We start from the raw sequence: 26773 nt of genomic DNA, 5'->3' as shown, positions 1-26773 counted from the left end.
GAAGAGATGGAAGCACACCAAGGCGCAGGGCCGTGATATCGGAGTTGATCGGAGCAGTGTGCCGAAAGGAAGCGAGACCGAGATCTGCAGGGACTTTTCTTCACATCAACACCCACGTCATTTGTTGATTAGCGACCTCTCCCACAGCAGTGCAGTGCACAGTCACCAAAGAAATTTAGCCCTTTTCCAACACGAGCGTGCGCGAATATCGTATCTCTGACAACGCGAGCCGGAAAATGGCGGAGCGCGACGTTCAAGAGCTTGTCCCAGAGACTCACGTCCTGGCCGTTGCCAGTCATGTGGGTGCTCCAAGCAAGAGTCCGTGGATACCATGATAAGAGCTAATAGTAAGTCGAAAAGGTCACCTCGGGGTAAGTCTGATCGCGATCGAGTTCAAGAGCAAGCACATCGTATATTGAGACGTGACGCGCTTGAAAGATATGTCGGGAACACAATGGCAACATTCTGCATGCAGACCTTGGGCTGCGAGGTTTCTGCCATACATACCGTGAACTACAGTAAGGGCATCCCACCACCCACAAGCAGCTACAGAGGACTTGATCGTAATAGTCATCATCATCACCAGGTAATCACGTCGCCTACCGCACTTTCACCGGCCGCAAAACCACCCCCACCGAAATCTCAGACCTTTACTCGGGCCTCAAATCCGCTCTCCTCCATAACTTCGACGTCCTCCTCTCCGGCTACTGCCCCTCCGCGGCCCTAGTCCACGAAGTCGGAAAAATCGGTCGCGACAATAAAACCCGTGCGGCAACGAAACCCGGCTCATTCTTCTGGATTCTCGACCCCGTAATGGGCGATAATGGAAGAATATACGTGGCGGAGGAATGCGTGGAAGCTTATAAGGGGTTATTGAAAGATGCGGATCTGATCTTACCGAATCTTTTCGAGGCGGAATTACTTTCTGGCGAGAAGATTCGGGATTTGGAGAGTATGGGGGTTGCGATTGGGAAGTTGCATCAGGTGTTTGCGGTACCGAATGTGGTGGTTACGAGTATTCGGTTGCCGGAGACACCGATCGCGGGCATGGGGGAGGAGGGAAAGAATAGTAGTGCGGTGTTGAGTGTTATTGGAAGTACGGCTACGTCTGAAGGAAAGCCGAGATTATTCCGCATCACAGTCCCGGCATTACCTGTCTTCTTCTCAGGGACGGGAGATATGTTTGCCGCATTACTCGTTGCGAGATTGAGAGAAGCTGCTCAGCAAGCTGGAGTTTTGAATACCGCGAGTTGGAGGAGTCCCGATGAGGTTTCCGGTCCTGAACTCCCGTTGGCGAAGGCTGTGAGTAAGGTTTTGGCGAGTATGCATGCTGTGCTCAAGGATACGGCGAAGCATTATCAGGCCGTGTCGAAGAGTCTGGGCGAGGAGAAGGTTTTGAATGAGGGGGTGGGCGAGGCGGCGGAGAGGGAGAGGGAGATGGAACGGCATTTGAAGTTGACGAGGGCGGCGGAGGTGAGGGTTGTTAGGAATATGAGGGCTTTGAGGGAGCCGCCTGAACTTGAGAAGTTTAGGGCACAGGCGGTAGATGTTCGTGGTGAAGGCGGGGATGCGGAGCCGGCGTGAGAGTAGCGAGGAGAATGGGAGATGAGATTTGATGAATAGATTTTGAGATTGGTTGCTTGAAAGAATATAAAATGTAGTCAAGTCACAAGCCAGTTACAGACATGCAGACATTGGAAATAGCCACCACTCAGCTACAACCAAACACCAGAAGACTCTGGATACCAACGCCTCCAAATCCACGCTCTTGTAACCATTTTCGCGCTCCATGAACAGGGAATTCCGCAACGACGATGACCGAGATCTTCGAAGCAGGCACTTCAGCCTCTTGCAAGAGCCGAAGCATTGCAATCAAAGTCTTGTGTCTGCGATCGCACCGCCTCCTTGTAGCAGGTGAACGTAGCATATTGGAGTGGGTCGTGTAGCCATGGCGGCTGAAAGGCTGTCAACTACCTTCGTTGATTCGATGTTCCTCATAAACACACATCGCTTGAATGATGAGGTCTTTCCGCCACCATGACCGCCGTGCATGCCTGAGATGTAAATTTCTGTCTCGAAAAGTCCGACTGCATCAGTAATGATAGATGAGTCCTCGTGACCCAATGTTTCTCGTAGCTTGGAGGTTAAAGGTGTTGTATCCTGAATAGTGACTCCTGCAGAATGCTTCTTGCAGAAAACCTCGTACGAGCTCACGCCAAGTTTGACCTGGTCCGAATCGTAAAAGATGTACATGTCGATAGAGGCGTTTCGAGACAGACCTTTTGTCATGTTGCTGAGCTGTATAATTCTGCTTTGCAGCTCGGGTTTATCGCTGAGTGAAAGCTTCCAGTTCTGCGATAGGAAGGATAGTGCCCTAAACCCTTTGAAAACAACGTACAACAAAACGCCAATGTTAGTGCCGGCGCCTCTGATCGCCCAAAGGAGTTCCTTTTTGTCCTCCCGTCGGATAGCATTGGCTGGTAGTTTCATGTCCTTGTGAGTATATCCCCAACGCATAGAATCTGGCCCGAGCCTTCGACAAAGACTGCACCAGCAATTGCATCACAAGCCAGCCCGTATCGTCGAGAAAGGTGCCCAATGCCGCCTTGCAGCCATAGTCCCGCACCTACGCTTGGTCGAGAACCCAGAGGTACAGTCAAGCCGGCTTCCATGGTCGTGCGTATGATCTCGCCTGCATTGCAGCCAGCTCCAGCCACGATCAGACTTTCTGCAGCATGGAATGCATTCTTGTTGGCTGGTGGAATTTGCAACTCACAAAAAGCGCTCATGTCCATCGCGACCACGTTGTCTGCCACGCAATGGCCACTATGACTTCCACCGATGGCGGTCAGGCTGAGATCGTGTTCGACAGCCCAGTGTACGCAGTCTTGAACATGTCCGGGATCTGTCGGCCTCAAAATCACCGCTGGGTGAGCTTGGCGAGACTCGGGGTTCTCGAGAGCTCTGCTCTCGCTTAGAGAAGGAACTTTCAATAGCAGCTCTGGAACCGCGCGTGCGCTGGCATTGAAAGCCACCATGATCTCAGGCGAATTCAAGGCAAGCTGGGCAGAATCGGTATCCAGACGATGACTTGGATCACGGCAGATAATTCGCCACTGCTGCTGTAAGGCGTAGTCCTGCACTGTGAATCCAGCTATGAATGCAGCAAATTTGTCGATCTCCTCGTCTTCATCTGAGATACGAAAATGACCTGTTGGGTAGGAAGCTGTATCGCATCATGCAAGACCGTCGAAGAATATATTATCGCCCCGATGAAAACGATGATCAATCCTGCACGCTTCGGGAGTAGGTCCATGGCTTTTTCGATGAACGGTCGTCTTGGATTCATACCATACATGCTGTGACAGAAAAGTATGATGTCGAACTTCTCATCCTCATGGATCGCGCCTTCTGTGGCAATGCATCTTTTTGCACTGAACGGAATTCGCATTATGACAGGTTCGCTTGTCATATGAGGGAAAGGCGTGTCCTTCTCTTCTTGGGGGCGAAGGTAACTCTCAAGCTTTCCGGCAAAAATGTTGTTAGGCTCGAATGCGGCGTACTTGTTGACCTTCCATCGCAGAGCTATGGGAAGCTCGCCAAGCACAGTCTTGGGGCCAGAACCGATTTCCAAAATCGAGATGGACTGCTTTGTCTTAGTAACTTCGGACACCAATTTCGAAAGTCGGGGAATGACGAAAGTGTGGTAGTTTGATAGACCTGGATCTTCGAGGGAGAGCTCGAAGCCGTCGCTGTATTGTAGATCGGTCAAGGTGTCTTTTGAGGAGGAAGATGCAGCGTCTCGTAGCGCGCTCCTTAACTGTCCTAGAGTTGCCATATTGCAGTTATGAGAGGCCGCAGTTAGGAGAGCAGTTCGTAGCAGAAAACGGGCCTCAGTAACTTGATCTACTCTAGTGACCAGTGTGAGTTATGTGAAGTCTTCATTACGACAAGCAATGCAATGAAAGGGACAAAGACGCACATGCATACTTACGAGAGTCATCTGGCCTGACAAAAAGGACCTGGTCGATCTTGCATTTTGCTACGTCGATGCCTTCCATCGGACTCGCTTTTGCACTGTCCTTTGATGTTGCGTGTTGGTGGAGCAATCAAGCTCTCAGTCCAAAGGTGTCTCGGGATTTTGCCAATACGTGAGCAGTTAGACTTACTAGAGGTCAGTCTCAAGCTTTGGTACCTGCATGCCATATTTGACAGCAGCAATAAGTCAGTTGAAATGCATACTGACGGAAACAATGGGTCGGCGAACCAAGATCTCTGCAGTACTCCGGGCGTCGTCGCAGCTCAGTCCAGGAAAAGGGAGAACAGCCAAGTCGTAGCGCAGATTGCATCCGCGGCCAAAGCAATCCTCACCAGCATTGGCGAAGACCCCGAACGTGAAGACCTCCGCAAAACGCCGGAGCGCTTTGCAAAAGCAATGGCCTTCTTCACTCAAGGCTACGGCCTGAGGCCCGAGCTTGTTGCACCAGTTGACGCCCGCTCCAAGGTCGAGGGCAGCGACATGATGATTGTGCGAGACATACACGTGGCAAGTCTTTGCGAGCATCATCTCATGCCTTTTGTTGGAACGATGCATATAGGGTACATTCCGAAGAGTTATGTTCTTGGCTTGTCGAAGTTTGCCCGCACGGTTGAAATGTACGCGCGACGACTGCAAGTCCAAGAGCGTCTTACGGAGGAAGTTGCAAGTGCGGTGCAGGCCGTGTTGGAGCCTGACGGAATCATTGTTGTTGCAGAATGCTCTCATATGAGCATGGTGATGCGGAGTGTCGAACAGACCGGCTCTACCACCATTACCCAGTGCAAGAAGGGGGTCTTCCGCTGAGCAGACGTGGTCCTGGTCCATCAGCGAGAATTGGAAGCACTCCTTGTAGCAGGTGGAGTTGATCATCTCTGCCAGTGTGCCACATAGATTCGTGCAGACGCTCGGCTGGCTGAAACGACTGCTGGTCATGATGTATGTTGTCCTGGATATTGCCATCTCTTTCCGTCTCGCCGCCTCTTCTACTGCAGATATCATCCATGTCCTGAATGCCGGCGGTGAATGTGCCTGAGGGACTCGCGTGTAAGCACATGCAAATGTCGCTTCGCGGCGCAAACCTAATTCGAACTTAAGTGAACCGAACGGCCCCCGCATTTTTTGAGTTTTTGGCGCCACGCATTGGCCCTGCCCTGGATTTGGAGCGAGCGAGCTTCTTTAGCTTTCCACCTTTATTAGAGCCAGCTGTCCGTTACCACCAGCCAGCGCGCAACTCAAATATCGCACACCATTCGACATTCTTCACCCTCGACCTCGACATTGCCTTTTCTTTCCAACCTCCACATCTCCTTCCACACTCCTTTGCACTTCGTCTGCAGACGGCCACGGCCACGGCAACGGCAACGGCAGGCACACGATGAAGGTCACTTCGCTTTTGGCGCTTGGTGCCGCCGCTCTGGTATCCGCAGAAGATGACGCCCCATCAGCAGTCGACGCCCCATCAGCAGCCGACGCCTCGCTGCCCCAATTCACAGTACGTATCCTCGAGTACTTCGAGTCGCGCCTTCCCACTGACCTGGCCATTTTCCCAGCCAACCACCCTGAAGGCACCCTTCATTGAGCAGTTCACCGACGGCTGGGACGCTCGGTGGAAGGCTTCACACGCTAAGAAGGAGAACACCAAGGAGGAATGGCAGTATGTGGGCAACTGGGCAGTCGAGGAGCCCACCGTCTTCAAGGGCATCGCCGGCGACAAGGGCCTGGTGGCCAAGGACAAGGCTGCCCACCACGCCATCTCTGCCAAGTTTGACGAGCCCATTGACAACAAGGGCAAGTCTCTGGTTATCTCATATGAGGTCAAGTTCCAGCAATACCTCGAGTGCGGTGGTGCCTACATGAAGCTCCTCCAGGAGAATGCCGCTCTGGCCTCCGACGAGTTCTCCAATGCTTCGCCATACATCATCATGTTTGGTCCAGACAAGTGCGGTGCTACTAACAAGGTCCACTTCATCTTCCGCCACAAGAACCCAAAAACTGGCGAATACGAGGAGAAGCATTTGGAAAGGGCCCCACCCGCCGAGATTGATAAGCTGTCCAACCTCTACTCCCTCATCGTCCGTCCAGACCAGACTTTCGAGCTCTTGATCAACGGCGGCAGTGTGAAGAACGGCTCCCTCCTCGAGGACTTCGTCCCACCTGTCAACCCACCAGCTGAGATTGACGACCCAAATGACAAGAAGCCAGACACCTGGGTTGATGAGGCCAAGATCCGCGACCCAGATGCCACCAAGCCAGAGGACTGGGACGAGGACGCGCCGTACGAGATTGTCGACGAGGAGGCCACCAAGCCAGAGGACTGGCTCGAAGATGAGCCGCTCACCATTCCAGACCGAGCTGCTGAGAAGCCAGAGGACTGGGAGGACGATGAGGACGGTGACTGGATCCCACCACAAATCCCCAACCCCAAGTGTGATGAGATATCTGGCTGTGGCCCATGGGAGAAGCCAATGATCAAGAACCCAGCTTTCAAGGGCAAGTGGTCCGCTCCTATGATTGACAACCCAGAGTACAAGGGTGTCTGGGAGCCACGGAAGATCGCCAACCCAGATTTCTTCGAGGACAAGTCGCCATCCGACTTTGAGCCAATGGGCGCTGTAAGTGACACTGACGCATCAGATCTCATATCTCTACTAATCCCTTTCCTAGATCGGCTTCGAGCTTTGGACGATGAACGAGGATATCCTCTTTGACAACATCTACATCGGCCACGACGAGGCTCAGGCCAAGGCCTTCAAGAAGGAGACCTGGGACATCAAGCATCCATCGGAGCTGGAGGCTGAGCGGGCTGGTTTGCCAGCTGGGGACACCAAGAAGTCTCCAATGGACCTTGTCTTCATGGAGGACCCAGTTCTCTACATCAAGGAGAAGACCGCTCTCTTCCTTGAGCTCGTCCAGAAGAACCCAGTCGACGCTGTCAAGTTCGTTCCGGAAGTGGCCGGCACGATCGCTCTCGCCATTATCACCATTCTCCTCGTCGTTTTCTCCGTCGGCTCCTCCGCCGCCCCAAGCAAGGAAGAGTTGAAGGCAAAGGCCGAGAAGGCCAAGGCTGCCGCACAAAAGACTAAGGATGATGTCGCAGATGCTGTTGCGTCGGGCGCTGACAAGGCCAAGGATGAGTTGAACAAGCGCACCACCCGCAGCAGTGCGCAATAGTCAATTCGCATCAGGCGCGTGAGTGCAGCAAGCAGGAGCATGGCTTCAGAAAACGATGTACTACAAAGCAAGCATCTTTCTTGAGCGATTTTGGGAGAGCTGTCCTTGGGATCTGTAGAGAAGCATTCCGATAAATCACGATACCTCGTATGACTCGCAGCCACCACTCCGGTGTTCAAGTTCTATTTCTCATACTCATGGCTGGTGTTGACTGGAAGGTGATGATGGGATTGTCCTTTGACACGGCAAGCGCTATTTGTACCTCGACAACGCTACGACAACGCTACAGCTTGCGAGCCACAGCTTGCGAACGTTCTTGCATTGTAATAGTGGATCGATCTATCTGGCTTATCACACATCTCTGGACAGCATCTTCACCCTTGCCGGCGCCCAAGTCCGTCGCTCAAACCCGGCGGGAGCCCGATCCGTTCCATCAAACCCTGACCGAAATGAACTCTTTCACCTTCCTTCATGCTATCGCGAACACCTCACTCGACGATTCGAGGTCGAACAGATGATAAGTTAGGCTTGATGAGATGACTGACAGAGGGGCCAGCTGTTCCACGCCGCAGCGACCGCAACTGCAAACTATGATGAGCTCAAGCATGGTGAGCCCAAGTTCCCTGTCGCCAGCTTGTTCCTATCGCCCTATACATGGCTCTCTAATGAGGAGTATCGTAAGATACAAAGAAGTGAGGATGAGTACATGTTACTCCTCTCCGCCCCTCTTCCTTTCTGCTCCCTATGACCGACGACGGCTTTGTGGCGATCTTCTTCCTGTTCATCTTGAATTGGATCACAGGAGCGTTGTGGCAATACATCATTCTCTACTTCCTCGGCGCATTGACGAACTCTCCTCGCAAGTGCGCAAACTATGCTGTAAGTCATCCAATGTCAAAGCCATACTTTAGCTGACACTTGATGAGGGCATGAGCAGTTATCACGTGATTCCGCGGCAGGTCGCGCTGCAGCAGCGCGTCGCGTCGCCACTCTGTGCAAACGGCAAACGCTGCTGCCTCCACAGCTCCCTGGCTGTGATCGCAACGCACTCAGACTCTCTTCTCTTTGCAAAATTCATTTTGTGCAAAGACCCAATACCAACATGAAGATCTGCGCCAACCAGCAATTGTAGTTGACCTACACTGCAACCAGGAGACTACTCAACGAGTCCGACATCCAATGGCTCCTAAGGAAGCACATGACATGGCTGATATGCCTCCAAACCTTCGAAAGCAACTCGACCTTCTCGACTTGGAATTCCAAGACGGCGAAATAACTCAGAAGGGATACGACAAACGTCGAAGCATTATCATGGCGAAATACGCAAAGATTCTCAAGAGGAAAGCTCCCACGCTTGGTGCACCGCTATTGTTCAAGGCTACCGTTGTAGAGACGGCAGATGCTGCAATGACAGTGCGCTCATCGGTCGCGGATGTCGAGGAGGGCATTCTTGCTACTATTAAGAAATGTCTAGAGGTCTCTCGACATCCCGACACACCAGAAAGCGAGGCTAAAGCAGCCTTGTTGCTCGCTACCCGCCGAATGAAGCAGTACAATGTAAGCCAGGCCGAGGTACTTGAGCATGCGACTCCCGAACAGCAGCAAAACTATGTCAGCGAGAGTATCGTTCATCTCACGCACCGCGATGGCGATTCTAGCAAGGGAGTCCACCGGGCCGTTTGGCTCTACCGCATGGTGCATGCTATCGAACTCTTCTTCGATACGAAAGCATCTTATCGAAGCTATCGCCGGAACAAGACCAAGCTTGCCATCGTCTTCTGCGGCCTTGCGAACAATTCGGTGGCAGCAGCTTACGCATTTGAGATGGTGTACAACCTGGCAGGGGAATGGTCACGCAAGCTTACGAACGCAAACAACAAGAATGGAAATGAAAGGACTTGCTACGCAAATAAAAGGAATAGCTACATCATGGCCCTCAGTGAGGAATTGCAGAAGATGGCACGAAGAGAGAGGAAAGCGGAAGAACGGCGCGCTGCGAGGGCCGAGGAAGAGACACTTGCAGCACGCATCGAAGAGGAAGAGGCCCGGAGAAAAGCCGAGCTGGATCGTTTGAAAGGACCCTTTAATCATAACAATCCTCATCTTGTAACCATTGAAGACGAGGGCGAGGGCGAGGGCAAGGTCCCATTCGACGAGGACACGATCATGCACAGGGACTCCGACTCAGAATCAAACGAGGAGGTCGACGAAGTTATGAGAGATCCGAATCAGAAACAGACCCCGCCGATTAGTCCGCAACGTGTCTTTCTCTTTCAAAAGATGATGAAGCGTGTTGCTGCAAGTGTGTTCGAAAACGACTCCGCAAACTGCATCATCCTCGTGGCTGCCATCAACGATGAGCTTGAGAGCAATCCGGATCTCGGCACACGCTTCCAAGTAGAGACCGAAGCCGTCGATATCCTCAATTGCTTGGTTGATCTTGAGGTCCTCGAAAGCGACGGCAACACGAAAGCAATTACACTGACCAGGCTCGGGAGACAAAAGATCTTCGGCCACACTCATGAGAACGCGGACGAGACCAATGCCTTGTTACCCAGTGCCAACGACTCCGGCATAGATTTCGACGACGCAGGCTCAGATGGGTATGGGCCAGAAGACTGGGATAACGACTACTCCGTATTCGATGACAATGAAGATGTTCAATCGCTGGCCTCGACCGCCAAAGCAGACAACCTGATGTCAGCCCTCTTCACGCCTGAACCAAATGCACCCGCCTTCTCGAGCAAGAGCCAAGTCGTGAGATTTCGACAAAAGACGAAGCAGTTGATCGAAGACTTCATTGAGAAGGAGAAGCATAAGTACACTTGGGGTCCGGCGCCACGTCGACGCGAGATGGACTCAATTGATGAAGATGCGTGGTCGAGGGGCAAGAAAGATGCTCATAAGATTGATGTGCATCGGAAGAATATTATGGCATGATACATATCTGCGGATTTCAAAAGTCTATGTCGTTGACTGTACATGTATGCGATTGTGGTCAGAAGTCAATGAAGCGGCAACTGACACAATGATTATCGGCCGAGACGACAGGTACTGCGAGAGGACGTTGTTCCACGTGTCTGTCCATGCTGAATTGGACCTTCACACCACCCTCTCCGCGGGATCAGGACTGTGACTTCGAAATGTTTTTTCTTCCGTGCGTGACGACTCCGTAGTAGCATTCCTTTCAAGTCAGCTCTACGTTACAACGTGCATTTTGGAGGGACAAGGTCTCGAATTGCAAGGTCCTGGTGGTAGCGCCCTACCGGCAACCTGACTACGATTTGAGACGAAAGAACAAGGCTGATGTGTAAAGGGCAGAGAACTTTCCAATCTCCTCCGCTGTTCTGCTCGGCCAACGCTTCAAATGCGTATTAGTCCCCCACATAAAGTCATACGACGAAGGATAAGGACATAGAATTTCCGACGTGAGCAATTTCACCCAATCATTTCCAATCTACTTTCCAATCTACTTTCTCGCTCCATCTCAATCTCGCTCGCTCGCTCGTCCAGCCCAGCCCAGCCTCTCAAGGATACTCCAACACCGCAACAGTATTACCAAACGTCGCAAAATGTGCTTGGGAAGGTACCATGGGCACGCCGTCCACATAAGCCATGTATTCCGCAGCGACGGAAGTATAGCCGTAAAGGTAAACACCTTGACTCTGCTCGATGTAGACTCTGAATTGATCGCAGTTGGTGGTGATGATGCAGGCCGAATCGTAGTTTTGGAAGAACGAGTAAAGACCGAGGCCGTAGGCGTAGATGTAGGTGCTGTTGAAGATGCGGACAGCTTGTGTCTAGGGAAAGAAAATGGTGTGTTAGGTTTTATGTAATGACGGTTTGGGTCTGAGCTTACCTTGATACAGTTGCCCAAGAAGCAATCGTCGAACGTAGGATCGTTCCATGGTGGTCCAGGCTGAGCGGTGAACGATGCAAGAGCGTTCGGGTTGGCCTGCATATAAGCTGTCTCCGACTGCATGATGGAGAAATAGATATTACTGGCTCCTGCGAATTGGTAGTTGTACAGCATACTGTGCTCTGAACCTGATCCGTAGAACCACATCGGACCTTCCGATTCGATCAAGATTCCGCGACCGTTGTAGATATCGATTTGTGATTGCCCGGGCAGGTCAAGCTCGTGATCAGCAATCCAAACCCAACTGTGGGAGACCATGACATTCTTGGCTGTCCGCGTAAAGTGGACGTTCAGGAATGCGGCCCAGCATTGTTTCTGGGCGCCGTGAGCAATCCGCGGATTCTTCGCGCATTGGGTGAGCTGTAGTTCAGTACCATTGCTGCCTCCAATGCGCCAGTGCGTGTCCCACATGCCGGTCGCGCCAGGATATTCACCGGCGAGGTTCCACTCCATCATGATGCAGCCTGGAACAGGACCGATGGTTTCGAAGAGAATTTCTACCAGCTCGGTGGTTCCAACATCGCCAGGCTCTCCAACTCTGAAGGCAACGATGGGTGCGAACTCGTTCTGGAATCGGGGTCCGGTGACCATGAAGAGTGGCCATACCTCACCTTGAAGCCTGACATTGTTTGGTATCGTGACGGTGTTGGTGATGACATAGGCGCCGTGGTCGATGAATCCGATTTGGTCCGGTGTGAGAGAGTCGAAGAAACGCTGCACGCAGTCTGTCGCATCTGTAACTCCATCATTTGGACATCCAAAGTCCATGATCGATTTGAACTGTGACACCGGAACTCCCTCATACTGCGGCTTACTTCGCTCGTAGTATCGGCCGTTCTCATCGATAAGGCTCGGGCTCTTTGGTGGCGCATTGAACGTTCGTTGGGTACGCGACATGTTGGCAGTCGGACGATAGCACCTTTCGCTGCCTACTTCCTGGTCAGAGTCATAGATAGTGTATGCTGCGCCCTGAGCGTATGCCGCGATCCGCTGATTGCCTGGCAAGACAACAGTGCCATTCGGGTACGCAATCGCCGGGTCTGTGTTGACGAACTCCACGTTGTCAAGCCCCAGGGTTCCCGTTCCCAATCCAGTCTTCCCAGTTTCATTGGCCGGGAAAAGTGCGAGGATGCCAATGTCGCAGTCGTTGAAAGTGGAATCTGTAATCTGAACGCCACCGACGGAGGGTTCGCCATCGCCTCCCTGCGACATATCAAACCCAACGCGACACTGATTGAAAGTCACACTCTTGTAGCTCCATGACCAGCCCCAGTTCTGAAAGATTCCGGTATCACAATTATAAAATGTCAAGTTGCGCATGTTATATTGCTGATTGCCGGCGAACAGACCGTACTGGCCTCCGATGAAGATGAGATCTTCCAAGAAGAGGGAGGATCCGTTCTCCATGAAAATGCCTTGATGTTGTGGGTTGTTCCCTCCGATCGGCATAACAAAGACAACATTCTGCATGGTGGTGGCCTGCGAGACCTGCCAGTGAATGCCATGCACACTGGTTCCCGCTGGAACATTTGTCGTGTCGATGATGAGGTTGCGTACGTTGCGCCAGAAGTTGTTTTGATTGGTATACCACTGCTTTTGATAGATAATGTACGGGTCGGAATCAAGGATACCGATGCCATCAAAGTTGGAAGTCGCCTTCAGGATAGGCAAGTTGTTGGCATCTCCAATGAAATGTGTGTAGTACCACATAACCACTGGCTTGGAGATCAGATATGTCCCTGCAGGCACGTAGACGACAGCTGGAGTTGTAGTCTGCGATTCGCAGTTGCGTGGTTCTTCCAGTTCTTCTGGAGTGCCCCAAAAGCCGCAGCGTATGCCATCAAAGCCATCAGCAATGGCAGCCTGGATTGCTTCAGTGTCGTCGGTCACACCATCGCCCCTAGCGCCGTAGTCTCTGACATTGCGCCAGATCTTGTAGTTGGGATTGTTGCCGTAAGCTGGACTGCCTTGGCGTTTTATCTGCGAGTACCAATAAGGTGTGCCAGAGCCCGTCGAATACTGTCGCTTGTACATGTGATGGCCGCCCGTGGCATTATTTTGCTCTGTTGGGGCCGCTGCTCTCTTCTCGACTTTCCCACCGAGGTCTGGACTACCAGCATCGTTGAGCTCAAAGCGTAGCTCAAGTGGTGACAATGGTACATCTGGAAGGTCCTGATTGAGCGCAGCCTGCACCTCGGCATATGCTGGTCGTAGAAGGGAGACGAAGAAGATGATGGCAGTTATGGCTAGGCTGAGCCCAATGCTTCTGGCAGCCATAATGGCGTTCTGCGCTGAGTCTGGACGCCGATCCGCCTTGCTGTATAGAAGAGCTCGTGGTGATGTGATTTATTCATGTATCGATGGTAGTTCCCATGGATCCCGTGCTCCAACAGTAAAAGGATGATGGCGAGCAGCAGTTCTGCTCCCTCGGGCGGAAGCCAGGCGTGTGCCTCCCTTGGGCCATGTTGTTGCGCCTTGCGCGCTGGAATGTGCACTCCAGGTTTTCAGCAAGGAGAGCCATTATCTGGAAATGCCAGCGATTGGAGTGGGCAACCTGAACCGGCTTGTATCATTTTCTTGAACTGCCAATACCAATTCTCTGCTCCTTGGTCTTCGCCTTTGCTTTTGACTGCTGCATATGCGCTTCGTCGATGCCGTACATATTGCCGCCGAGCTCTTCATCTTGCTTCATGGCTTCGCGTTGGGCTTTGCGTTGTTCGTAGGCCGCGATATCATCGGGCAGGAGGGACAGTTTGGTGGCTGGCCGGGAGAGCATTTTGTGCTTCTGATGGTGATGTGTAGATGTAGTGCTGTAGATATTGCAATGTTCGTGCAGTGCATGGGGGGGGGGGGGGAGGAGTGAATGGAGAGCAACGCGAGTCTAAGTGCAGTTCAGGCCACCGCAGAGGGAACAACATCACGACTTTCACAACACGACGTGCCTTATAATCTTCCAGGTTGCCATGAACCAAGTAAGATTTATCGATCACTTATCATATAGTTTCTCCTATTGCAGAGTACACCAGCAGCCTGTGAAGCATGCCGCATGATAAAGACCGTCTTCTAGGAGCTATGGAAATACGCGTAGGATCTTGGTCCTATGCAAACTTGGACTCACAATGTGTCTTGGACACAGAAATGGCGATCTACTGCATGCTCTGCGTCCCATGTGGCGAGGGCCATATTCATCTCGCGAGCCGAAGCCGGGAATGGAGCGCTCAGACTGCATCCTCATTGCTGGGCTGGTGAGGAATGTACAGGTAGGTCGGGTTCGTCAACAACGCGGTCCTCCATCTGCCCCAGTCCTTTTAGCGCTTCCATGCATTGAGTGTCTCTATCCGCATTTTGTTCATCATTCGAGTGGAAGAGGACTGTGAGCTTCGTGAGAAATCCTTCTCTCAGGCCACACGATTGCAGCCACTATGCAGTCCTCGCCACTCGCTTCGAGGACGGCTCTGGCAGCGCTGCTCTCGTCGATTTCCTATGTCTCAGCACAGAGTTATCCCGGAGGACAATACTTTGCTGGATCTGGAGCTCCGGGAGCAGCAGCTTACCAGTTGGTCGACGAATACAGCGCCGAGAACTTCTTCGACAAGTTCAACTACTACGACAAATATGACCCGACTTGGGCCCACGTTCAATACGTGAACCAATCAGTCGCCGAGCAGAATGAATACACATATATCTCGGACTATGATACGGCTATCATTCAGCCAGACACGACCAATCTGTGGCCAAGACCAGGAGCGGGGCGACCAAGTGTCCGCATTACTTCCGACAACAGCTACTACCACGGTCTTTTCGTTTTCGATGCGACGCATATGCCAACTGGCTGTGGAACATGGCCCGCCTACTGGTTGTTGGGTCCCGAATGGCCTGGTACTGGAGAGATAGGTAGGAAGAGCATCCCGGAATGACGAACCCAACAGCTAATAACACTATGTAGATATCATTGAAGGCGTCAATACTGTCGGATTCAACACTATGGCTATGCACACCAGCCCAAACTGCAGTATTGCTGGTGATGACCAAGTAGCCACCTTCACATCAGCCAACTGCGACTCGTCCGTGGCTGACAACCGTGGATGTGGTTCAGAGCTTCAGGATACTACAGCTTTGCCAAACAATTACGGCGTCGACTTCAACGACAATGGAGGCGGCGTTTATGTGACAGAGTGGACCTCGAACTATATCAAGCACTGGTGGTTTCCCAGAGACAGCATTCCGGACAGTATCACTGCCGGAGCTCCAGATGTCTCTGAGTTTGGAGTACCTGCAGTGAATGCGCAAGGTAGCTGCGACATCGACTCGCATTTTCAGAACATGAGCATTGTCATCAACATTGCTTTTTGTGGATCATGGGCAGGGAGTGTATACTCATCTCAATATCCGAATTGTCCACAGTCAGATGCAACGAATAGTTTGGACCGATGCGTTGACTTCGTCGGCAACAATCCCCAGAACTTGACTGAGGCCTACTGGGATATCAATGGAATTCAGGTCTACCAGATGCGATCGGGTGTGGCTACCACATCTGTCTATTCGACTAGCTTGTCATCAGTCACGACTGGACTGCAGACCACGAACACAATTCCGATGGGTATGGGAGCAACCACGTCGACAATCTCCTCATCTGTTTACACCGGGCCATTGTCTTCTGCCACCACCAGCTTGGCCGAGTCGACTGATGCTTCTACCTGGACATCGGACGGCCTCACTTGGACTTCGGAAGGCGAGATGACCAGTTGGGAACCGGAGCCAACTCCATCGCTGCCGGATGAACCGACATACTACCTGTCAACAGCAGTGTACTCCTCCATGTCAGACGACGTTGAGTATTCTTCTACAGCCGAGATCGAGCCTGAGCCAACCACTGCCGCAGAGAGCACGGTCGTTGAGACAACTGTATCAGAATGGACTTCAGATGGCCTCACGTTCAGCTCCGCCATGGAAATAACCACGATCTCCACCATGGAGAGCAGCATGACTGAGTCGACATCCGAACCCGCAGCATACAGCTCTTCGACCGCTACCCCAACACCGCCTCCGGCACCTTCTGGCTGCACATATGACTATCCTGGCTCATTCCAGATTTCCATCCGAAACGCCTCTGGTGATCCCGTGAATCGCTCCGTAGTCAAAAGACAGCAGTATACTCTTTTCACGGTCTCGGATGGAGTCCTTCGAAACGATCAAAATCTGTTGGCGTTCATTGCCGCTGACTGGGCGCTTACGTGGTCGGATGCGCCATCGCCTGGAGCCATCTTTGTAGACGGATGGTCTGTCTGTGAGAACGGAACGCTCGCAGTCTACGGCACTTCCAAATTTTCTGCTTGCCTGGGGTCGGGTGGATTTGCCACCATCTACCTGGATAGGGGCGAAGAGGAACTGGCCAGTTGCACCGAGCTTTATTATCAAGCCATCACGGACGCCACGAGTTCGACCGCTTCGATGGCTCCAGATTCTACTTCATACTCGCCGACCTCGTCTGCCTCCGCCTCCGCTTCTCCAGCTCCGCCGTGTCCGACTGCATACAGCGACGTCTGTGGAAGTTCAGGTCAAACCCTCAATGGATGCGCTACAAGCAGTGGACAGACGTATGAGCTCGCCTGTGGCGTCGGCTACACCGGCACAACCATCCCAGACGACCAGATTACGCCAGGGATGAACAAGTCCAACAGCACCGCTGCACGGCTCCGAAAACGATACGAGACTCCCGACCTTGCTACCTGTCAAGCCGCTTGCGATGCTACAACAGGTTGTGTTGCGGTGACTTTCCTCCCACCAACCAATTGCACCCTCTTCAGTGAGGTGACCGGAACGTACGATCTCCCAGGAGCGGTGGGCGCCGCACAGGTGGAAGAGCTTCCACCGCCGATTTACGGTGCGTCCTCCATTACGACTACCCAGACTCAGACTGTGCCCTCGATTACGACAACTGTGACTGGGACCACTACTTTTGGCCTGCCAACAACTACCGTTTCTGGCTCTGGTTCTATCGTGACTTTGACGCCGACGACGACTACTGTCGTGTCTACTCTGCCGCCCGGCGGCTCATTCACTTCGATCACGAGTGGCAGCTCGACTGGGTCGTTTTATGTCTACACTACGAGCCCGTCTGCGATCTCTCAAACAGGTGTTCCGCAAAGTGTCTGCTACACATGCGGTATCCAGCCCACGATTTGTCCAGATGGCTCAAACTGCGGCCTTCCATCAGGGCCCGTTGGGCCCGCATCCAGCAGCATTCCTCCAATCTTCACACCAACGTCGACAGGAGCTACCTGCCCACGAGTCGTTTCTGGCACTGGCTATGTGACTATTCACACCACTTATACCTACACAACCTGTCTTGAAGGTTCCGTCTGCCCGAACCCAGGATATGTCATTATCGGTGGAGGAGGTAGCATGACGAGTCGCCCTGGACAAGAGATCGTCACCACGACTGACGATCAAGGTAGCTCGGTCACTTACACCCAGATACCTACAACGAGCGCTATTAGCACTCGCACGTCTGAAGGCAGCCCCTCATCAACCAACTCTGGCGTCACAACTGCTCTGCCTACTTGCCCATACGCGAACGGCGCCAGCTTCCTCGATAACATGGGAGAAGAGTATACCATTCTGTGCAATACACTTTTTTCAGACAATACTCTGGTCACGCAGACTCAAGGCCGACTTTCAGACTGCATCAACTCTTGCGATATGTACAACATTATCAACACTACATCTACTCAGTGTGCCGGTGTATCATTCATCGCGGACCAAGAGACCGATAACTGTCTGCTGAAGGATGGTACGACTGGCGTGAACATGGCGAACACCCACTCTGCCAGGCTGGTCAAGAGAGCGACCAACCCAGGCGGAGGTGGCAACATGCCCAGTGGTGTCACAACCGCATATCTGCCTGGTGTCACAGATCTTCCAACCTGCTCTCAGATATGTATCGACGGCTACGATGGCTGCGCTGAGGACGACGCCACCTGTATTTGTTCGAATCAGAACCTGCTTGAGCGGTGGTCGTGCTGCGTCAGCCAACGCTGCAATGCTCAGGGCCAAGCCGATGTGATCTCTTTCGCTCAGAATCTCTGTGGTGAATACGGCGTTACAGCTCTTCCAACCGCGGCTACGTGTAATACCAACCCAGGAACTGGACCTGGCACCGGGCCTGGACCTACGGCTACCGTAACACAATATCTCCCTGGCGTAACGGACTTGCCGACTTGCTCGCAGCTCTGTATCGACGGATATGATGGATGTGATGAAGAAGATGCTACATGCATTTGTTCGAACCAAAACTTGCTCGAGAAATGGTCTTGCTGTGTCAGCCAGCGCTGCAACGCTCAGGGTCAGGCTGATGTGATCTCCTTTGCGCAAACCCTTTGCAGTGATTACGGCGTTACTGCCCTTCCGACGGCGGCCACATGCAATACCAATCCTGGAAGTGGACCTGGCCCTACCGTCACGCAGAGTGGGCCCGGCGTGACAGTGACCCAGTATTTGCCAGGCGTGACTGATCTGCCGACCTGCTCGCAGCTCTGTATCGATGGATACGACGGATGTGATGAGAATGACGCTACGTGCATTTGTTCCAACCAGAACCTGCTCGAGAAGTGGTCTTGCTGCGTGAGCCAAAGATGTAATGCGCAAGGACAAGCTGGTCAGTGTAGCATCTTCTGCTTCTCAATCACTTCTTTGCTAATGCAGCTTGTAGATGTGATATCCTTTGCGGAGAACCTTTGCGGAGAGTATGGAGTGACAGCATTGCCTACAGTTGCGACTTGCAACACGAATCCAGGCAACGGGTAGGATGACACTCTCTCCAAACAAATTGATGGCCAACGTCGACTGACTCTTGCTATTTAGACCCGGGACCGGACCTGGGCCAACAGTCACGGCTACAGGTATGCATGTCCCCATTTCACACAGTGGCGTTGATTCCTTCAGCGCAAAGGCTGTGACTCGAGGCGCTCTGCCAAGCAAAGATCATTGACGAGTATCTCGCTTTAGGCCCCGGACCGACCGTATACGTACCCACAACAATCTACGAATACATAACGCAATACAGCACAGTCGTCAGCCGAGACATCACGGTAATCAGCACCGTTGGTGTATCGACAGTGGTCAGCGTTTCATACGTTCCAGCATCCACGAACACAGTAAGTCATAAAGCTCGCGCAAAGCCCTCATGGAGTGAAAATGCTGACATCTCCGCCAGGTCACTGCGACAACCGTTTCCATCTCAGTGTCAAACCAGTACTCCACAGCAACAGCGACTGAGAGTGTTTACATCTCCGGCCCAACGGTGACCACGATTGGAGGAACCGCCACAGTTACCCAGCAAGGCCCAACAGTCACAGCTTCCGTAGGCTCAGGAGGCAGCGGCGGCGGCGGGACCGTAACCGTCACTCAGGGCAGTGGCGGCTCAGATGGAGGCACAGTGACAATCACGGTATGCTATACCATTCTGCCCCTCTGCAACAAGTCCGTCTCAAGCTAATTATGAACTCAAGGCACCACCCGTCACCGTCACTTCATACGTCGTTCCAAGCTCGTCCAGCTCAAGCAGTATTTGCAGGACGACTTCGACGAATTACTATAAAGGCTTGGTCCCGGTGAAGAGGAATGCTAGGACTGATAAGAGGAGTCTTTTCTCTCCGGATGGCCCGCGTTGGGAGAGCCCGGAGGAGATGGTGGCGAATGCAAAGCCGAGACTTGTATGAGTGGTATTTAGCGATATGTACGCAGACTGCTAAGCTGTGTTTGTTGCTGTCGTCTTGTTTGATGCACTTCGTGAGCTTTTCTGAGTTTTGACGCTGGCTTGAAAGTAAGTCCTCCCGCCCTATCGGTGCTCAACTACAGGGTATCTTTTAAGCATGATTAACTGCCCGGCCGTCGTCAGAAGACAGCTGATGAAATCGTATCTATATCTTAAACGCCCCACGACCTGTGCAGCTGCGGCAACAATTTGTCTGATTCACGCTCTGCCCCATCTCTCACGATTTAAAGCGTGGTCCGACTCATAGTCATCGGTGAAGATCATGAAGGGTGCGAAACCTGCTACGCCACTAGCATCGACTCTGGTTGCTGGTTGCTGATATAGATAGGTAAAGCATGTCGCACAACACCTCACATGTGCCCGACACGCGCCAAAATATTCTGGTCCACTATCAAAATCCGCCGCAGTAACTCGGTGCTCACCGAAGCTCAACCGCGACTTCAATTCTCATCTTGTATGATCTGCAACCGCAGATTCCTGGATAACTTTCCTGTCACTGAACTTGCAATTTTATGTGCTGGACGAGACGGTCTTGGGCAGTTTGAAGACGAACTGAGGCATCTGGCAGGGGTCCGGCTTTCGTGAGGCGGGCCAGGAGGAAATCAATGGCAGTATGGGTGATATGCATCGTGGAAAGTGCAAGTTCTCGAGCGCTGGGCTGGATGCGTTGCTGATGGAGTGATTGTAGGCCATGTAGATCGAAACTCTAGGTCGACCAAGATCTCGGTCTGGGGCTGGTTGAGGCTCCTGGCACGTCTACTGCACTTTGTGTATGCGAAGGAATGGGAAGGTGGTGTAGACGTTTGGGGCCAAATGCTGGCACGGGTCTCTTCTGAGGATCATAGCTGATAGAAAGCTCGGCTGCTCACTGTAATATCATCAAGCGCGGTCAGAAGCACTTCTGAATATAGCCGCTCGATTGTCCCCAATGCCTCGCTAATATCATCAAGCAACTCTTTCACCTCCCCAGCAAAGCCTAGTAGCGTCTCTTAAACCCTCTGCCTCTACCTCCTCTCTTGTACTGCCAAGCTCTTCCGCCCTCCCCAGATTGCTTCTCGAATCGCTCTCGTCTCCTCTCCTCTTCCGCGTAGAATTCATCTTCGCGCTCCTCCTGCTCTCTCTTCTCTTGCTCGGGGTCTTTAATCTTCCTCGCCTCCGGCTTCCGCGGGTTCATATCTTCATCCTTGATCCACTTGGCGTGAGCACCATACTCACAGCTCACAACCTTGTCAGTATCAGGCGGATGAGCGCGGCCGTTCGGACAGAAACCCGCCATGTAGAAGGGACACAGCTTTTGATGCTTGACATGTCTTTGATTGCAGTAGGGTCCGAGGGGACAGAAGCCTCGCGCGTAATGTGAGCATGCTGGTCGACGGAGCTCTGAGGTGGGTGGGATGTGGAGGGATGTGCAGTCGTCGCCTTGAGAGCAGATGCCGTATCGTGAGAATTCTTTGCATTCCTTCTCGTCGCGCAAGTTGAAGGTGTGGGCGAACTCGCAGGTATCGCCTTTCTTACACAGGCCGCGTTGGTAGTGTTTGCAGATTAGATGGCCGATTCCTGAGCGTTCTGAAGGTGGGACGTAATGTCTGTCCGGGCAGTGTGGTCCTCGAGGACATTGCTGGCCGTTTGACTGGCGGTAGTCATTACAGATGGGGCGTGTGACTTTGGAGGGAGCGCCTAGTGTTGGCAATGCTCGGGCGAGGTAGTTGTCGAAGGTGAAGGAGGGTGGTGTCCGATCCTGAGGGTTGAGGATCTGGTCAGGGAGGCTGCGTTGAGTCGACGTCGCGGCCATGTTGACCGAAGTGATTGTAGTAAAGATGCGATGCAGCATGTGATTGTTCTAGCGCAATGATGTTGCGACAGTAGCCCGGTAGCTTCAGTTCATCCTTGCTCACATTCCTTGCCACCTGCATAGAATACCACAACGCACGTTGCTGCGTATGACTATGACATGCGGAATCAATCACCAATCTTTCGCCCACCTTCGATTGTAAGGCTCACTCTGGCCCAAGAGTCGCAGAGCTGAAACAGCGTCGAGGAATACGATACAGTTCACGCCAAGAATCAACAGCCGCCGCTTTGACCAACGCCTTTCATTCGTTCCGCTGTCCTGCACAGCTCCCGCCCTCCCTCCCTCCCTCCTCCCTCCCTCCACCCTCCCTCCTCCCTCCCTCTCCCTCTCATCGGCCTGCCAGCCTCCCTTCCACCACCACCACCACCACCATACGCCCACGCCTCTCCTAATATCACACCCCGAACAACAGCAACAAAATAGCGCGCTGCCTCGCTTGACGTGAGCCCCGTGCCTTTCGCTTCCGCATACGTAATTACGCCTATTCCCATCTGTCGCAGCGACACCCGGCCATAGCGCCACGTCTGCGTCTTCCGGCTAGATATCATTGTAATACGAGTCGCCTACCACACTCGAGAAAGCACGTAGACTGCGCCCCACGATATCACACACTGCGCACATGCAATCATGGTCTCCGAGCGCATTTACGACCTGTGTCGGCCGATCCTGGACGACGATCACATAGGTGAGGAGGAGAAGGCTGACAAGCTTGAGGAGCTCCTCTCCGCTGCACCGCAGTCCCTCAAAGGAAAAGCGCTGGAAGATGCAGTGCTGGGCACATTATGGCAGTGGAAATCAAATACCGACAGCAATGTCGCTTCGTCACCGCCTCCAGCTAGGACGGTAAGTGTCGCCCGCTCTCTCTCGCCAGCCCCGTGGATTCAGCGAGCAGCGACACCAACGTCTGGGAAGAGCTCTCCACGACCGTCAACAGCAACACCATCTGTACCGCCAGGCTTCGGACCTCCGGCTCTGGCGCGGACAAAGTCGCAGACGGTTGGCTCACCTTTCTCCTCACCCAAACCCTCACCACGACTACCTCTGGCAACACCAGTCATCCCACACAGTCCACGATTGAGCGCCTATCAGTTCAGCGACTCGTCACCCAACACCGAAAACTACGGAGATTACGGCAGCGACAATGTCGACTGGTTGGTGAACGACGATGCGAGCAGCCAGACCAGCTTTGGCGACTCAGGCTTCCCCGGCTCCTCCGAATTCATGTCACCATATACTACCGAGATGAGCCCTTACGACATGCTGCGATCTATCTTGCAGGACAACAAGAGCGACGAGGAGTTGGACGTCATTTTGGAGGCCAACGGCTACGACCTCAGCCAAACGATCAACTCGCTCATGGAAGCACAAGGAATGGGAGCGACGGCAATGGCAGCAGCGATGCAAGAGCAGAACCGGACGTATCTGGTGGGGAAGAGTATGTCGCCTACAATGAGTCAAGCTACACCGGCAGGCGAGCAGAAATCTTCCACCGTTTGTCGATACTGGTTGGCTAGCGGGTATTGCGCACGTGCTGACTGCCGCTTTGCGCATGAAGTGCAGAATCACATTTGCAAATACTGGCTGGCCGGGAACTGCATCGCCGGCGAAAACTGCCTCTTCTCCCACGATCCGAATCAGCTTATGGCGCAACTCAGCCTCGCGAACAGCGGCACGAACGCGCCCCAGCAATTTCCACCGAACTTCCAACTCTCCGATTTTGACAGCTTCCCAACTCTGCAGCCGACGACGAGCAATCCCTATGACGAGAGCAACAGTGTGGATGCGAACACGCTTAATGCCGCTCTCCAGCAGCAGCAGCAGACCTTCCAACCAACACCAGGCTTATTCCCTAGTTTCGTCCCGACTGGACCACGATTTGGGAGTCGACCTGGCAGCAGGCATACTTCGCGAGCCCCAACGCCAAACACGCAGCCCAACTTTCAAGACGATGAAGCTTTTCCCACACTCGGATCGGCAGCCGCGAAGCCGGGCGGGAAGCGACACCACGGCAAGAGAGGTGGACATGGCCATCACCATCATGCTGCTTCTGCCCAGCAACCTGGGAGTCTTGCCGATGTCGTTCGCATGTCTCCTTCTCCGGGGCCCCTCAATGCTCGGGATGCCATGCGGCGCGGGCTCAAGAACAACCGATCATTCACGACCACTCGCGAGAATTCTGCTGCAGCCATGGCTATTGCTGCGCCAAAGGACATCCCGTGGCTTGAGACGGGTGAGCAGGTCAACTCCGCCTACATGAAGGCTCGACACGAAGCTTTCAAGCATGGAGGTCTGCGTAACAAGTTCTTGCAGTCTGCCGCTCAGGCGTGGAACAGGAATGATGCTCGCGGTGCCAAGGCGCTGTCCCTCCGAGGTCAAAATGAGAATCAGCTGATGCGCGAGAAGCATCGCGAGGCCGCGAAAGCGCTGTACGAAGAGCGAAACAAGAATCTGGCTGCTGGCGGCAACAAGGAGCTGTACGTCGATCTGCATGGTCTGCACCCAGAAGAGGCCGTGCAGTATCTGTCAGACTGTCTGAAGGAGCAGAAGACTTCGAGCCGACCCGTCTACGCCATCTGCGGTACGGGCCATCACTCAAAGAACGGCAAAGACAAGGTCGGGAAAGCCATCCGACTCTTCCTCAACGAATGGAGATATGCTTTCAGGGAGTTCTCCGTTCCAGGAGATCGTAATAATGTGGGAGGCATTCTAGGTATTAACCCTTCCAGCTACGACAAGGATGCTGCGAAAAGAGGCATTGGTCTCGGTGGGGACAGTGACAGTGGAGTTGGCCTTGATGAGAGCAGGAGAGAAGACAGCAAGGTGACTGTCGTCAAGGAAGACCCGAGAAAGGCTGCGCCTTCCGCGCCGAAGAAGGTCGAGATCGTTGGTGATGAAGGCGACAGCTAGTTGCTGTTTCTGTAGCAAATGAAAAGAAATTCGAAGTCAGCCCCCCCTTACTTTAAGCATAACTGAATAATGCTGGAGGGTTGTGCTTATACTGCAGAAGAGACACGTGAGTGGGGTTCAAATGCTTACAATCGCCTCAGCTATTGTCTCGTCCCCTACTACGAGAAGGATGATACTTCGACACTTTCAAGTGCTCAAGGACTTGTATTTGCGCCATCTTCGGTCCGCAGTGGCCTAATCAGCACTCATCACGTCTACCCATGCGTCCCATCCTGAGCTGCGAGTTCCGCCACTTCCTCGAGAACCCTCATTGCAGCTCCAAATTCGCTGGCGACTCTGGCAAAGAGATCGCATCAGGACAAATGAGTCTGAGCTTGACGATCTGCTTTATTTTGCGAGGGTAGGCAAGGGACCAAATATCAATGACCTGGGCTGGTTTGATCACGGGGAAAAAAGCCCGCGGTTCTGGCATCAACGATTCTACGACAACGAGTCTCACACACCATTGCTGCATGTTTCGCGGACACTAATGGCTGGCCACATATACGAGAGGCATGCTCCGCACCTCGTCATAGTAAGATTGAAGTTCTGAAATAGCGAATCAGAGTCCATCGAAGGATCCGGGCTTGGCGCCATCTTCACGACCTCGCCAAAACACGCACGAGAGCTGAAGCACTGGACTGGGATGTCATCCTGTATCTGAAACGACAGGATTTCAAGTTATATTTGATGATGACCAGGATCTCGTATGCATCACGAACGCATATTGGACGTGTAATGCGGAACGCTAAGGGGTGTGCGGCAGCGCGATTGCGTAGTGTTCCTGGATGGCACGAGTTGTGGTTGTGTAAGCGAGGGCTGAGGATCGACGTGGAGGAGGATGGAAGGGAAGGTTGAGGTATTGCACGAACAACAAATCTGAGTCTGGCAAGTCGACACCGATATGGTGCGTTATGCGAATGTGATCCAAGCAGGCGATACATAATCCCTGGATCCAGTCAGTGTCACTGCGATCTTGATCAACTCCAGGACGAAAAACAACGTACCCGACCCTCGAACACGAACCTGCTCTCACAAGCGTGATTGAGGGAAGTCTCAATATGCCGGTCCGATCTCATGCTTCTCCTTCCGACAATGCAAAATCACCTTATCTCTCCTCAAATGCTTGAACTTGCAACCAGGAGTCTGACAGAAATGTCGTTTGGCGTTCCGGTCGATGGGTCGGTAGGGACAAGCTGTCTTCATGTGTCGGGGGAGATCGTTTTGTCTTTTGAAAAGCTTCCCACATCGCTCGCAAGTGGCTTGGCCCGAGATTTTGCTGAGATCTGGTGAAGGTCTGGACAAGGGTTCGATTTTGATCGGTGCGGCTTTTGTCTCTCGGTGGTCCAACATGTTGTCTTCTTCAGAGGAAGATGGTGGTGGCGATGGCGTGGGTGAGGACATTTCGGTGTCGGCGGGATGTCGAAGGGCATGGTCTTTACCACAACCTAAGCAAATCCCCACGTCGCACTGGCATGTTGATGGTGGAGCGGGAAGTTGTAAGGGCGACGATTCATTCATGTGGATATGCGCGAAGGCGGCCAATCGATCGTTGATAGGAGGCGCGTGAACATGGACGAGGTTGGGGAAGTTGTATCCTTCGTGGGACGGTGGTAACACTATCCAGGGTCCTTCACCGTTGTTAGGAGATTACCATCAGCGTGACACGATCTTTACTTGCCCTCGGTTGCTGTCGCTTGGAGACTATGTGGTCCATCCTCCAAGCTCGGCCCATGGGTGCCTGGCCATGGCTCGAAGTATTCTGGATTCTCGACACCTTCGGAGAGAAATTGCTTGAACTGCTTTTGTCCAGCGTGGAAGAAGCCGTTTGGTGGCCCTTCTCGCGACTCATGGGACGTGTATGAGACAAGGACGGCAGGATCGATGGTGTGGCTGCATAGAAAGGATTGGCGGAAGATTCTTGTGATCGGAGATAGAGACTCACAGAGCGCCCTCGGGCGTCGGTAGTATTGGATCACGGATCTCGTCACGATCACTTGTGCTTGGAGCGGATGAGGAGGCTATGTCCAACTCAGGCACGGCTTGCCTTGAATCATGTGGCGAGCGCAT

At 53.0% G+C, this 26773-nt stretch overlaps 12 protein-coding genes across 12 annotated transcripts; 7 read left to right on the top strand and 5 right to left on the bottom strand.

Annotated features, from left to right (window-relative positions):
- Positions 1–236: 236 nt before the first annotated feature.
- Positions 237–1584, top strand: MYCFIDRAFT_34867 (pyridoxal kinase; the record flags this gene model as incomplete). The annotated part of the gene is made up of 3 exons (XM_007931468.1): positions 237–322; positions 439–518; positions 587–1584. The coding sequence occupies 3 exons, from the start codon at positions 237–239 to the stop codon at positions 1582–1584; spliced, it is 1164 nt and encodes a 387-aa protein (XP_007929659.1).
- Positions 1585–1661: 77 nt separating this feature from the next.
- Positions 1662–4061, bottom strand: MYCFIDRAFT_177900 (uncharacterized protein; the record flags this gene model as incomplete). Its single annotated transcript, XM_007931842.1, has 7 exons — positions 1662–1715; positions 1751–1879; positions 1921–2522; positions 2552–3226; positions 3298–3408; positions 3436–3911; positions 3949–4061. The coding sequence occupies 7 exons, from the start codon at positions 4059–4061 to the stop codon at positions 1662–1664; spliced, it is 2160 nt and encodes a 719-aa protein (XP_007930033.1).
- Positions 4062–4234: 173 nt separating this feature from the next.
- MYCFIDRAFT_34779 (uncharacterized protein) lies at positions 4235–4843 on the top strand (the record flags this gene model as incomplete). Its single annotated transcript, XM_007931460.1, has 1 exon — positions 4235–4843. The coding sequence occupies one exon, from the start codon at positions 4235–4237 to the stop codon at positions 4841–4843; it is 609 nt and encodes a 202-aa protein (XP_007929651.1).
- A 472-nt stretch (positions 4844–5315) lies between these two features.
- Positions 5316–7375, top strand: MYCFIDRAFT_50886 (uncharacterized protein). Its single transcript, XM_007931526.1, has 3 exons — positions 5316–5531; positions 5590–6651; positions 6704–7375. Exons 1-3 carry the CDS (start codon positions 5415–5417, stop codon positions 7208–7210), a joined length of 1686 nt encoding a protein of 561 aa, XP_007929717.1. The 5' UTR covers positions 5316–5414; the 3' UTR covers positions 7211–7375.
- Positions 7376–7954: 579 nt separating this feature from the next.
- MYCFIDRAFT_216387 (uncharacterized protein) lies at positions 7955–10552 on the top strand (the record flags this gene model as incomplete). Its single annotated transcript, XM_007931841.1, has 2 exons — positions 7955–8089; positions 8363–10552. 2 exons carry the CDS (start codon positions 7955–7957, stop codon positions 10148–10150), a joined length of 1923 nt encoding a protein of 640 aa, XP_007930032.1. The 3' UTR covers positions 10151–10552.
- Positions 10553–10643: 91 nt separating this feature from the next.
- Positions 10644–13256, bottom strand: MYCFIDRAFT_50888 (glycoside hydrolase family 55 protein). Its single transcript, XM_007931527.1, has 2 exons — positions 11070–13256; positions 10644–11010 (listed from the first exon to the last, which is right to left on the bottom strand). The coding sequence occupies exons 1-2, from the start codon at positions 13161–13163 to the stop codon at positions 10738–10740; spliced, it is 2367 nt and encodes a 788-aa protein (XP_007929718.1). The 5' UTR covers positions 13164–13256; the 3' UTR covers positions 10644–10737.
- Positions 13257–14653: 1397 nt separating this feature from the next.
- On the top strand, positions 14654–15638 carry MYCFIDRAFT_119731 (glycoside hydrolase family 16 protein; the record flags this gene model as incomplete). Its single annotated transcript, XM_007931840.1, has 2 exons — positions 14654–15023; positions 15076–15638. Coding segments are annotated over 2 exons (933 nt in total), but the record flags the coding sequence as incomplete, so codon positions are not given.
- A 2364-nt stretch (positions 15639–18002) lies between these two features.
- MYCFIDRAFT_34813 (uncharacterized protein) lies at positions 18003–18266 on the top strand (the record flags this gene model as incomplete). The annotated part of the gene is made up of 1 exon (XM_007931464.1): positions 18003–18266. A coding segment is annotated over one exon (264 nt), but the record flags the coding sequence as incomplete, so codon positions are not given.
- Positions 18267–19834: 1568 nt separating this feature from the next.
- On the bottom strand, positions 19835–20855 carry MYCFIDRAFT_212178 (uncharacterized protein). The gene has a single exon (XM_007931839.1). It carries the CDS (start codon positions 20596–20598, stop codon positions 20416–20418), a length of 183 nt encoding a protein of 60 aa, XP_007930030.1. The 5' UTR covers positions 20599–20855; the 3' UTR covers positions 19835–20415.
- Positions 20856–21154: 299 nt separating this feature from the next.
- MYCFIDRAFT_23302 (uncharacterized protein) lies at positions 21155–21562 on the bottom strand (the record flags this gene model as incomplete). Its single annotated transcript, XM_007931405.1, has 1 exon — positions 21155–21562. A coding segment is annotated over one exon (408 nt), but the record flags the coding sequence as incomplete, so codon positions are not given.
- Positions 21563–22384: 822 nt separating this feature from the next.
- Positions 22385–24664, top strand: MYCFIDRAFT_190235 (uncharacterized protein; the record flags this gene model as incomplete). Its single annotated transcript, XM_007931838.1, has 2 exons — positions 22385–24521; positions 24597–24664. 2 exons carry the CDS (start codon positions 22385–22387, stop codon positions 24662–24664), a joined length of 2205 nt encoding a protein of 734 aa, XP_007930029.1.
- Positions 24665–25778: 1114 nt separating this feature from the next.
- MYCFIDRAFT_177892 (uncharacterized protein) lies at positions 25779–26760 on the bottom strand (the record flags this gene model as incomplete). The annotated part of the gene is made up of 5 exons (XM_007931837.1): positions 25779–25810; positions 25843–26322; positions 26372–26656; positions 26683–26699; positions 26744–26760. The coding sequence occupies 5 exons, from the start codon at positions 26758–26760 to the stop codon at positions 25779–25781; spliced, it is 831 nt and encodes a 276-aa protein (XP_007930028.1).
- Positions 26761–26773: the final 13 nt, after the last annotated feature.

This window comes from Pseudocercospora fijiensis (genome assembly GCF_000340215.1).
Source record: "Pseudocercospora fijiensis CIRAD86 unplaced genomic scaffold MYCFIscaffold_8, whole genome shotgun sequence".
In the NCBI taxonomy this organism is placed as follows: domain Eukaryota; kingdom Fungi; phylum Ascomycota; class Dothideomycetes; order Mycosphaerellales; family Mycosphaerellaceae; genus Pseudocercospora; species Pseudocercospora fijiensis.
Note: the sequence above shows the minus strand (reverse complement) of the source record. Positions and strands in the feature narration are given on the sequence as shown.